Source organism: Muntiacus reevesi, chromosome 4, assembly GCF_963930625.1.
Source record: "Muntiacus reevesi chromosome 4, mMunRee1.1, whole genome shotgun sequence".
NCBI lineage: Eukaryota > Metazoa > Chordata > Mammalia > Artiodactyla > Cervidae > Muntiacus > Muntiacus reevesi.
This window is the reverse complement of record NC_089252.1, coordinates 126989404-127002725: the sequence shown is the minus strand read 5'-3', so window position 1 is coordinate 127002725 and position 13322 is coordinate 126989404. Positions and strand designations below refer to the sequence as shown.

The window sequence follows — 13322 nt, the reverse complement described above, 5'->3', positions numbered from 1 at the left end:
ATTAAACTCTTGGATGGTAAAACTTCTACCATGTGAAGAACATGAGTAATAAATCAAAAATTTAAATAAGGAAGCATGGCAAGAAACTATGAAGAAAGGATTAATAGATTTGATTATTTAAACATGAAAAGCTAGAAAATTGCAAAAAAGACATCTTTATTAAAATTGAGACACATTTGCTCACTTAAAAGTAAATAGTGTAGCCCTCTTTTATAGCATTTAACAGATCAATATTTGTACTATTTAAAAGACACAGTTAAAAAAAAATTGGAAGCAGAATCCATGAAATTTATAAACATAACAGAAGAAATACAAATGGCCAATAAGCTTAAAATACATTTACTCTCTGTAATAACCAAAGACATAATAATACCAAAGTGAAATCGACAAAGGTTTGGCATGATTAGTTTTGAAATAGACGTTCTCATATAACAGTTTGGGGCTATAATAAATTTATTTTCTTGAGAGATCAGTTGAGCAACACAAATGTGAAGCCTTCAGAAAAAGTTCATGCCTCTTTGCTTTTCAATTCCACTTCAAGAAATTTATTTCCAGTGAAATGACTTACGTGTGCAAAGATAAGTCTAAAGTGTTAATAGCAGCATGGCTTTTGAAGCAAAATACTAAAAACTTTCAAAATGTCTATTAGTGTGGAATAGAGTAAATGTATTTGTATGGATAGATACTTTATGTGTTCACATAGATATGTATACAGAAAAGATTAACAGTAGTTATCTAGGGCATTTGAGAGATGGGGAATTATAGAGGAACTTTGTTGTAGTATGGTATATATGTGTGTATTGTATATATGTATTGTAGTCAGAAGAACTTAAAGGATATTTTTACCTCAGAAAAACATTTTTAAAACACACAGGGGGAAAAAAACACAGGGAGTCACAAGGACATTATGCTAAGTGAAATAAAACAGGTCACCAGAAAACACCTTCTGTGTGATTCCACGGGCTTCCCTGTTGGCTCGGACAGTAAAGAATCTGCCTGCAATGCTGGAGACGCAGGTTCGATCTCCCAGGGTAGGGAAGATCCCCTGGAAAGGGGAATGGCAACCCACTCCAGCATTCTTGCCTGGAGAATTCCACGTACAGAGGAGTCTGGTGGGCTGTAGCTGATGGGGTCAAAGAGAGTCCAATACAACTGACATGCTTGCGCTCTCACCAACGTATTCAAACTCGTGTGTAACAGAGAGTAGAATTGTGGTTGCCCGGAGCTGGGAGTAGGAGGGTATGGAGATTTGTCTAGTGGGTATAAAATTAGTTTTGTAACATGAAAAAAGTTGTAGAGAGCTGTTACACAGCAGTGTGAATATAGTTAGCGTTACTGAACTATACTCTTAATTAAAAGTGTCTTGGATGATTTTTTGTTTTATGTGCTTTTTACTAAAATTTTAAAAAAATATAACCAGGAATTCCCTGGCAGTCTAGTGGTTAAGACTCCAAACTACCACTGCAGGAGGCATGGGTTCCATCCCTGCTTGGGGAACTCAGATCCTGCATGCCACACAGCATGGCCAAAAACAAATATATATGTAACATAATCAATAATAGCACCATGACTTTTAAAGACAAAAAAATAGAATTTGAGTAATTTCTGTGACTACTAGAAGTTTTTATTTATTCTTAAAATTAAGTTAAACCAGTGAACCAGAGTTCAAACTGAGGCAAGAAGTGATGTTTTCATTCGATATGTATACATTTTATTTCACATGTGGATATTTTCCAGAATTTGAATAAATAACATCTTTTTGTTTGCTTCTGCTTTCTTTAATTGAGATATAATTGATATATAAAATATTGCACATTATTATTCAATATTTGTGTGTTGTGAAGTGTTTAGTACAGTAAACATCCATCACCACACATAGACACGTAGATACAATTATTTTCTTGTGATAGGAACTTTCAAAATCTATTCTTTCAGCAGCTTATGGATTTGAATTATATTGTGAATATTGAAATTTAACTTCAAATTTGATGATTATTATAAAACTAAAGAATAAATCAATAAGGTAAAGCATTACATTAAAAAAAAATGGGCAGCAAGTACAAAATTGGTTTTGCAAAGGAAACCTAAATAGACTTTAGTAAGACATTTTTAATATGAATGAGACTCAAACAGTTCCAAAGGAACCCAGTGATTTCACAAGACATTTAAAGGTAAATATAATGGGAAAATTCAAATATCTAAAATTCAGAAATTGAGCCATTTCTGAATACTTTATAGAAAACTATATGTTTCAATAGAAAGAGCTAAAGATGCTAATCCCCAAAAAAGTCTTTAACTCCATTGAGACTATTTTATCCTATTAATCATTTCACCATTTACATTAAGAAGAGTTTTGGAACTTCAGTATAGCATACCACTTGCTTGAGAAAATTATATGTCCTCATTGCTAAAGTTTGAAGGAATGTATAGCTGGATTTCCAGAAAATAAATTGTAAGCAAAATATGTATATACTGTTGTACATTAAATACTTTAGTATTCATTTGTTGGTCTCTCCTGTTATTACCTCAAAAACAGAAAAATGGGAAAGATAGTTGCTTTGAGATGTCACATAATAAACGTGCATTTCTTAATGTAAATATGTAACTTTCTCCTGCTAAGTGAATTGTAAGTTATGGGTGTGTGTCTTAGTCTTTCTTTTTTTCCCCTCCTAATTATAGTGTCATTTGTAGAAATTCACAAAATATGAATTTAAATTGAGAAATGTAATTGTATGGTACTGGACGAGTAGAAATATACGGTGACTTTGTTCTAGAATTTCTTTATAAAACAACCACATTGATGTTAAAGTGCATAGATTAGATATGTATTAGTTTATTAATGTGAAAATAGTATTGAAGTTAAATTTTCTTGATTAATCAGTGAGTTACTTAAAGCATAAAAATTTAGCTACCCTTATGTTTTTGTCTTTTTAGACGGATTCCATTTCTAGGTACGTTTTACTTTTTTAATTGATCTTTTTCTCATTTTATCGTTTCTAAAAATATGTTGCTAGATATTGATAAATTGTTTAAGTTGATAGAATTATTTTAGTAATAAAAAAATCTATAGATATTTAGATGATCTGATACGTGTTAATAACTTTCTTCATCAAAGACTTTACTTCTAGTTCAACTGTTGTAGTAAGTTGCTAAGAAAGGTTTTTTCCTCAAATCTTTGCAACAGTGATAGTTTTCTTAAGCTTCCTCAGTTACTTACATTAACTATCTCATTCACATTAGAAGCCAATGAAATCCACCAAAAATTTATTTCATCAGGTACTCAGACTCTTCTCCCTTATCCCTGCTTCAGATTAAAAAAGAAAAAGCCAATGAAGACACTTTTAAAAAGTGTCATCTAGCTCAAATTGTTCAGTTTTTCAGAGAACCTCCACCAATATATTAATACTTGAGTCTAATTTCTATTCTTCTTCTCTTGCCAATAATTGTTAACCAAAGCCTTGTAAAACCAAGGACAAATTTTTATATTCTGATGATTCTTTTGAATTGAAATGTGGAGGCATTAGCATTTATCAGAAGAAAACCAAATTCAGAACCAGATAATAAGAAGATCCTCATCTTCAAATGAGATACGTTCTTCTTCTTTAGGACAAACCTATTTCTATTATCTCTCAGTATCTCCAAGGATTTGGTTCCAGGAACTTATCCCACCCACCCAACCCAGTGGGTTTCAAAATCCACAGATGTGCAAATCCCCTATATAAAATGGCATAGTATTGTCTGTTTATTGCTCTGGATAGACTCTAGTTAATTCATCATCTACAATGTTACTAATTTTAAAATACAATCATATGCCACTGAAAGGAAAAGTGCTACCAGTTAAACTGTAATACACATCAGTTGTAAGCCATGTTCTGATTTCAGAGGTGTTAAAATGTGAAAAAAATATATGATTTAAAATTGTTGAAATAATTTATCATGATGTAAAACCAGTTTTGACTTTCAGATATAGAGAATTTTGAACCACCTCCTCAAACAACGGAAGTTAGTATTAAAAATAACTTCCCATTTATTTATTACATATCATGAAAGTTGATTAGATAACTGATAAAGGAGAATATTATCTACTATTTTGGAATATCTAGTTAAATATACTAGGATGCATGTTGATGTAAGTTGTGAAAGCCTGTAATAAAGATTCTGACTTAAACTCCTCTTTTGAAGATATGAAGTCGGTTCCACATCAGCTGGTGACCGGTGTGATTCCTTGCTGGGTCGCTCCGGATCATACAGTTACTCAGAAGAAAGAAAGCCTTACAGTAGCAGGCTAGAAAAGGATGACTCAACTGACTTTAAAAAGGTACCTGGGTTATTCAGTTATATTTAATTAAAAATAATCTCTGTTGAGATTTTTATGTTTGGATATTACTCCTGGAAACTCATAATTAAAGCACTTTCTTAAAATGACTTAATTTTTTAGTTTTTGGCAGTTAATGGTAAGTAGAATATGAGTAGCTATTTGCTTGCCTTTTTAAAGGAAAGGGGAAAGTAACCAGGACCACCTGCACATTGACATTTCTTAGGCCAGTCCTGTGGTTGAGCTGAAAGGGACATTGAGTAGATTTGGAGCAGGGGGGGTAGGGTGCATGTGTGTGTGAGACAGAGAGCCATCTTTTCTTTATTTGTTACCAGGAAGCAGCCAAACAAAGAATATGGCTTTTCCCAAGAGAATATAATATTTCCTAGGTAACTGAAAACTTAATGATAGTTCAGGTGCTATCAAGGATGAAACTAATTAAGAAATAAGTCCTGGAAACAAACCAATCTAGAATTCTGAAGATCAAGATTCTTCATATTTATAAACTTTGAATAAATCTAATGAAGTTGGTGGAAGGAAAAGGAAGGTTTGTAGTAATTGTACATGTCAGAGATATTTGGCAGCTATCTTAAATTGCCCATTAAGAAAGTAAAATCAACAGAAGGAAGATAGGGGTCATTTACGTTAGGAATAAGATTCAGTCATTCATTCAGTAAAGAACTGAACACTGAAGTGAACTCAGTAGTGAAGTTCTACTTGTGGCCAGTGGAGATAGAGATACTGTCCCTGCTCTGATGAGTATCTTCCATGGAGTAGGCAGACAGACTTGATCATATAGTCATACAAATCAGTGGATAATTTCTAAATTTGAAACCATTATCCTGAAGTAAAGACAGTTTTATAAAAGTATATAGCAAAAGGAAGTGACAGGGTCTGAGGGTAGATTTCCTGTGGTACATACATATAGTGGAATATTGCTCAGCCATAAAAAGGGGATGCATGTGAGTTTTAATGAGGTGGATGAACCTAGAGCTAATTATACAGAGTGAAGTAAGTCAGAAAGAGAAAAACAATTATTCATATTAAGCATTTATATATGTGGGGTCTAGAAAGACGGTGCTGATGAAATTATTTGCAGGACAGCAGTGGAGACACAGATATAGAGAACAGACTTAGGGTTTTGGAGAGCAGGGTAGGGGAGGAGAAGGACAGGGTGGGGTGTATAGAGAGAAACATGGAAGCGTACACTACCATGTGTAAAATAGACAGCCAGTGGGATTTTGCTGTGACTCGGGGAGCTCAAATCAGGCTCTGTGACCACCTAGAGGGTGGGATGGGAGGGAGCTGGGAGGGCGACTCAAGAGGGAGGGGACATATTTATAACTGTGGCTGACTCATGTTGGCAGAAACTAAGACAGTTTTGTAAAGAAACTATCCTTCAGGTTTTTTTTTAAATTAATTTTTAACAAAAGAAGTAAAAGTTCAGCAAAGAACAGAAAGACAATTAGTAATCAACTGGCAAAATGGGAGAAAAAGATGTTTCAGATGGAATTACAAGTACATGGACCAGCCTGATGGTGGGAAGGTACATGATGTACTGAAGTAATTAAATTTTTGATATGGCTGGTAGAGATTGTCATTTTGAAAATTTAACTCTTGCTGCTTTGTATAAAGTAGATTAGAAGGAGGTCAAGAGAGCAATTCTAATAATGGAAATATCTAGGTAAGAGATAAATGTAGCCATCTGTGGTTGTAATATTAGAGATGAGGGAAAAAGAAGTAGTAGATTCAAGTGTTAAAAAAGTATTTAAGAAATCAGTCACTTTCCTTTTAACTTTAGTAAAAATAATACAAACATAATGATAAATGCCACTGATGCTCATTATTAAAGAGGGAATGATAGGCAGAAAAGCTCACAGACCCCAAATAAAGATCACAGCGGCTCTTTATAACCTCAGCTGTGGTCACTGCACAGGTATGTGGTCCCTCTTTATCAGATAACAGAGTTTTTTAAATGGAAACTGAAAAGTCATGGTTTTCAGTTTAGTCATAAGTTTTAAATCCTGGAACTAGTTTTTGAAGAATTTATGTGGGACAAAGACACCTGCATAACCAAAAGTTTCTGCCTTGAGACCACAAAGCATTTAAATATATATTTAATGTATTTATTTAATAGCTCATGTGTTACATCAATCTTCCTATTTTAATATTACAAAGTGATCACTGGGAAATCTTCTTAAAATAGTAAGAAAGCAGAAAAGTAATTTGTCCTTCTCCACTAATCCGTATAGCTTTACGAACAAATTCTAGCCGAGAATGAAAAGCTGAAGGCACAACTGCATGACACGAACATGGAGCTGACAGATCTTAAGTTGCAGCTGGAGAAAGCCACCCAGGTTTGTGCATTCTTCTCCTCTTTGTTACTCTAGAGGTAATTGTTGTCATTTGTTTCATCTAAAGATTGCATTGTAATTTTCTCTTGTGTTCTGGATGTAAGTTTGGTTATTGATAATAGCTTATTTATTAATAAGGAATCAAGATAATACAGCTTACTAGTAACTTCTATTTTTTTCTAATATAGAAGTATAGCCTTATGATAGAAAGTCGAAGTATTTTTAAGCCTTTTAATATCTATGTTGTAGTACATGAAGGATTTTAAATGTTTATTTCCAACATACCAAATGTAGGAAAGCAATAAAGGCATCTGTACAGAATCTTGGGCTTCCCTGGGGGCTCAGTGGTAAAGAATCCACCTATCAGTGCAGGAGATGCAGGGTCAATTCCTGGGTCAGGAAGAGACCCTGGAGAAGAAAATGGCAACCCACTCCAGTATTCTTGCCTGGGAAATCCTGTGGGCAGGGGAGCCCTAGCAGGCTACAGTCCATGGGATCACAAAAACAGGCACAACTTAGCAAATAACAGCAATAATTACAGAGTCTTCTTAAAGCCATAAAAATTTTTTATAATAATTTTTATTCATTAAAAATTTTTACTGTTTAATTTTTTAAAAACTGATTTAATAATAATTCTGAAAGAAAATAACTACCTGGCAGAGATAATTTTAGAAAAGAAAACTTGGATAGCCAAGCAGAACTAGGCCTTAGATCATACACATCCTAGCCTTGTATATAGGATTTAGGATGTGTATGACTAAGAATTTTTTCCCAAGCTGTTTTTTCATAAAGCACTAGTTCTGGGAGATAGTAATAAGTGCTGTCTCCTCTTCTTCCTCCTCTTTCTTCTCCTGCTCCACTTCAAAACAAAAACAGAAAAGAGCTTTGTGACCCATGTAACTGAGAAATACCATACATTCTGTATCTTGGAGATTTAGCAGGGCTGATTTATATGTTAAAGGTTCTAAGGAGTCCTATAAATTTTAAGGAAATCAACTTGTTTAATGTTAAACATAAGACTTTGTAGCATAAACACATTTCTACAGTAAACTTTTAGAATCTAGTTTGAAAGCAGTCATCTAGAATGGCATCTTCAGTTCTATAAATGAGACATTACTTTGACCAAAGACTCAGGTAATGAAAGTTTACTCTGAAGATACACAGAGAAATACTGTAGAACAAGAACACATTTCCTAGTGAGGTGTCATAAAGACTTGGAATGTCACACGAGTTTAAACTTGCTGGCTTACACTTAAGTCTCATGGTAAACTGGAATGTCATCATTCTTTAGGTTGCATTAATAGCTTAGTGAGCTGCTACAAAATATCATAACTAGTTCCCTGAAAATAGCTTTAGTTCTAGACATTTGGTCATCATATTTTCTAAATAAAAATAACCATTGCTAAAAAAAATAAAAATAGCCATCGCTCCCTACTGTAGTATTCTGTCATTATGGTGACCCTGCTTACTGCCTTCTCTGTATGTTCTCTGCTTTTCTGCCTACTCTGTTGTCATCTAATTCTTCCTATAAATTTCTCATTCAAACTCTACAGGAGAGGAGAACTGATAGAATTGGCCAGTTGTCATCAGCGTGAAGCAGTCTGTTAGTGCCCGTGAAGCAGTCTGTTAGTGCCCGTGGCTCTATTTGTATCCATTTCACAGGACACTGAACAACTATTGCAAGCTGTCTTTGGGTCAAGTACCAATTTCTGTTCCCATTGACTGTGGTCAGAAAAATAAGTCACTGAATTAGAGTATGAGATACCGAGTAAATATTCAAAATTAGTATGTTAGTTGGAAACACTGCGTAAATTTCATTTCAAAAATTTAGGGGTACATGTAAAAATAAAAGTGACAGAATGTTAAACTTTTTTTTCAACTTTATTGAGTTATTTACCCTGAGTATTTAAGTCTACTGTGAATCTGTGTGTTTTTTTAAACATTTCTTTGATAACTATTTATGAATACACATATAGTGGAAGTTTTGATTGCACTGAAAAATTCTAGTAGTTGCATGGAAATTTTTCCATGGAATTTTTCCAAGGAAAACAATCATCTTACTAAGAATTAATCTTGAAATAGTAGATTGTGGACAAAATTTTTTTATAAAATTCAACAATCATTGGCTGATACGTTTAGCAAGCTAGGAAAAAACAGAATTGTAAATTCCTTAGTGGTCCAGTGGTTGAGCCTCCACACTTTAACTGCTGGGGGCCCAGGTTCGATCACTGGTCGGGAAGCTGAGAGCCTATAAGCTGCACAGCATGACCAGGAAAGAAGAAAGGAATTAAGCTTGACGTTTAGGTCTGTTTCATAGTTTTCTGCCACGGACTACAGCATTGTTGAATCCTGCCTTAGTCCAGCCACCTTGCTCCCTTTTCAGTCCCCAAGGGAGCGAAATAGGCTAATTTGCCAGAAACCAGTTGATGAATAATTATTTTGTCAAATATCGATACTCCAGGTTTGCTACATGTGATTTTAACAGCTTTAAGTGGAATATATACCAAAAAAATTAAAGTTGTTTTTTTTTTTAACCTAAAATATTAGCACATGAGTCGTAAAATTGTTGAACTGTCCCTATATGGAAAAAAAACAATAAAATGCTAATTTTCCATTTAACATTTTATTAATTTATATGTATTTGACACTGTTCCAGCAATTTTTAATTTCTTTGAATTGTTGTTTAATGTCTTTTTAACATTTTACAATCTTTTTAGCATTTTACTATTCATTTGCACTTGCTTAAGTGGCATATTTAGCCTTTGTTTTTCTAGCAATTAAAATATAAATTTAAAGACATCATAAGTATATCAGAATTGTTAGAAACAGTCTCATCTTATTTGTAATTCTGAATTTGATTTTTAATAATAAGCAACTGGAATACCTAACTTTTCTTTTTCCAGAAAGAGTAAGCACACAAAAAAACAGAAAACATGTAAACAACAGACTAAGAATTCCCTAGAGGTCCAGTGGTTAGAACTCTGCACTTGTATTACCAAGGGCCTGCGTTTGATCCCTGGTTGAGGAACTTAAGATCCCATAGGCTGGGCGGTGTTGGTTCCTCCCCCCTAAAAATCAGTTGTATGGGGACTTCCCTGGCAATCCAGTGGTTAGACTGTGCTCTTCCACTGCAGTGGACACAGGTCCAATCCCTGGTCAGAGAGCTAAGATACCACATGCTGCATGGTGCAGCCAAAAGTCTTTTCAGTTAAAATTTAAAATATATAAAAATAACTAAAACAACAGATTGGAACGCCATGGTTGTTGTTGTTGAGTCGTTAAGTCATGACCTTTATGACCCCATGGACTGCAACACGCCAGGCTCCCCTGCCCCTTCACTGTCTCCCAGAGTTTGCTCAGATGTATGTCTGTTGAGTCGGTGACACCATCTAACCATCTCGTTCTGTGCTGCCCTCTTCACCTTTGCCTTCAGTCTTTCTCGTGTATGTATCTTCACCAGTGAGTTGGCTCTTGAGGTCAGGTGCCCAAAGTGTTGGCGCTTCAACATCAGTCCTTCCAGTGATTATTCAGGATTGGTTTTCTTTATGATTGACTGGTTTCATCTCCTTGCTGTCCAGGGGACTCTGAGGAGTCTTCTCCAACACCAAGTTCAAAAGCATCAATTCTTTGGCACTTAGCCTTCTTTCTGGTCCAACTCTCACATCCATACGTGAGTACTATAAAAACCGTAGCTTTGACTGTACGGACTTTGTGGGCAAAGTGATGTCTCTGCTTTTTAATATGCTGTCTAGATTTGTCATAGCTTTCCTTCCAAGGAGCAAATGTCTTTTGATTTCATGGCTGCAATCACTTCCCTCAGTGATGTTGGAGCCCAAGAAATAAAATCTGTCACTGTCCAACTTTCCTCATCTGTTTGCCATGAAGTGATGAGACCAAATGCCATGGTCTTAGTTTTTTGAATGTTGTGTTTTAAGCTGTTTTTCACTCTTTTCTTTCACCCTCATCAGGGGGCTCTTTAGTTCCTCTTCACTTTCTGTCATTAGAATACTATCATGTGCTTATCTAACATTGTTGATATTTCTTCTGGCAGTCTTAATTCCAGCTTGTTACTCATCTAGCACAGCAGTTTCCTTGATGTACTCTGCATATAAGTTAAATAAGCAAAGTGACCATTTGAATTCCCAATTTACAGCCAGTCCATTGTTCCATGTCTGGTTCTAACAATTGCTTGTCTGGCTTCTTGGTTTCTCAGGAGACAGATATGACAGTCTGGTATTCCCATTTTTTTAATGAATTTTCCACAGCTGCTTGTGATCCACACAAAGGCTTTTGCATAGTCAATTAAGCTATTAGTAATTGCTCTCTCCTCTTCCCTAGTAGCATATTGGACATCTTCCGACCTGTGTGCATACGTAAGTGCTCAGTCGTGTCCAGTTCTTTGTGACCCCACAGATTGTAGCCCACCAGGCTCCTCTGTTAATGCGATTCTCCAGGCAAGAATATCAGAATGGGTTACCGTTTCCTTCTTCAGATCTTCCCGACCCAGGGATCAAACCCATGTCTCCAGCGTCTCCTGCTCTGGCAAGTGGATTCTTTACCACTGAGCCACCTGGGAATCACTCTTCCAACCTGTGGAGGCTTATCTTCCAGTGTCATGTCTTTTTTGTCTTTTCATACTGTTCATGAGGTTCTCACGACAAGAATACTGGAGTGGTTTGCCATTCCCTCCTCCAGTGGACCATGTTTTATCAGACCTCTTCACTGTGACCCGTCTGTCTTGAGTGGCCCTGCACAGCATGCTTCATCGCTTCATTGAGTTACACAAGCCCCTTCACAACAACAAGGCTGTGATCTGTGAAGGGGAGACAGCCATGATTAGATATTTATTTATGTACTATAACTATAAAAAAGAAATTTTGCAAGAAGGATCAAAGAGTAACTGCTTTACAAAACCTGATGGTACAAAAATATGAATGTTGAAAGAATTGACAGAAGAGAAAATTATATTAAATGTTTTTGAATTGCCAGATTAATGAAGTTGTGCTTAATCATAATGAACTGTTTGTGTGTGTGTATATATATAGTTTTTTAAAGGATGTTTTGTGGTTAATGACCATAAAAGAGCATTCTTATTAAGTAGTTAGCAAAAACTGTTCTTGGTACATTTTTTAAATTGGTTATTCAGCACATCTGGGGGATGAACCTTTTGATGAATTCATTTTCAATAAATTGAACAGGAAATGTGTGAACAGAGGTCATTGTAAATAAAAACTAAGCACTTGCTTTTTTCCTATCCCTGTGCTCAGTACCCACATGCACAGCTCCCTGGTTTTGAGTGCAACATGTGGCTTAAAGCCCCAAAGGTCCTTTTCATCTCGAGATCTCTATAGTTGACTGTATAGTACAGGAAGCAGAAGAAAGAAAAATGAGACCTGAGCTTGCCAGGAAGAGAAAAGGTATATAGCTGGGATTTCTTAAAAGTGACAAGAGATGTAATCCTTCTTACCAATTTTGGAACATGGATGATTAGAAAAGAAAACTTTAGAGAAAGAGCTAGCAAGACTAAGAGAGCCATGAGAGAGGGGAAGAGGCCAGTTTACAGGTCAGACTGCATGGGTATAGAGGCACACCATCTGGTCCAACTGCATTTCAGTCAGGGTCCTGGAATCTGAGCGTTCAGGTTAGCCTCTCTTCACTGTGATGTAGACAGAAAGAGAGCTTGAGCACGGAAGGGAAGACTGGGGCTTTTTTGTCTTTGTGCCCAATAGTCACCCATCCTTGCTCCCGGCTTAACTGTAAAGACTTGAGGCAAAATGATACATAGAGGATGTCCAAGCATTCCTCTAATAAATCTTTGTTTTAATTTCGGTACAGATTCTGTTTTCTCTTTTCTTTACTCACACTGTATCTTTACTCCTCCTGAATAGCATTATAAGAAGGGAGGCGCATGGCAGGCTACAGCCCACGGGGGCATAAGGAGTCAGACGCACGTTGCTGTGATCCTCTCCCCTCCCCCATCCTTATTGCACTTACACCTCCTTGTGTTTCTTACCTCCTTACAGAGACAAGAAAGATTCGCTGATAGGTCACTATTAGAAATGGAAAAAAGGGTAAGTGTCCATCTTAATGAATAAATAATCATTTTCCCCCTTTATTTTTTATATAAGCAATGGGTTTTCTTTAGTTTTGTTTTTATAGATGGTAGTTTTAATTAGTTTAAATTGATATTTATTAATTTGATTATGAATGTCTTCTAGCTTATCTTCTTTATAAAAGTCTTACAGGGTAAAATTACCTTGTTAAATAAAATTTAATTTACTGTGTTATTCTTTTAATGTACCAAAAAACATATCTTGTCTTCATTCTGAAACATACACATTGTGGTAGGGAATCTGATATTTTTTAAATGCCATTTATCTCTCTGATTGTCTGTGGTGATACAGTTAAAACACATTAATCATATATATATTTGGTTTAATTCTTTGCAAAAATAAAATACTTCCATTATTAAAGTTTTTAAAGGTATGGAGACCAAATTTTTTAATTCTTTTTAAAGTTAATTTAATAATATTTAATTTTGAGTTTAAATATTTAACTGAAGTAGGCTCTTTTAAACCAAAAAATTAGTATAAGAAAATCCTTTTACCATTTTATGTCTTTCTCCGGTTTCTTGTCTGGCCATGATATATTCA

At 35.2% G+C, this 13322-nt stretch overlaps 1 protein-coding gene across 7 annotated transcripts in view; it reads left to right on the top strand.

The window, feature by feature from the left end:
* Positions 1-13322, top strand: part of PPP1R12A (protein phosphatase 1 regulatory subunit 12A) — a 156024-nt gene that overhangs the window by 135655 nt on the left and 7047 nt on the right. For 5 of the 7 annotated variants that reach the window (XM_065934138.1, XM_065934140.1, XM_065934137.1 and 2 more), the window contains 4 exons: positions 2935-2951; positions 4183-4318; positions 6568-6672; positions 12693-12740. In XM_065934138.1, coding sequence (XP_065790210.1) covers positions 2935-2951; positions 4183-4318; positions 6568-6672; positions 12693-12740 — 306 coding nt within the window. Of the gene's footprint in view, positions 1-2934; positions 2952-3633; positions 4319-6567; positions 6673-12692; positions 12741-13322 lie in introns of those variants that run through there. The other 2 variants (XM_065934142.1, XM_065934145.1) reach the window with 2 other exon arrangements.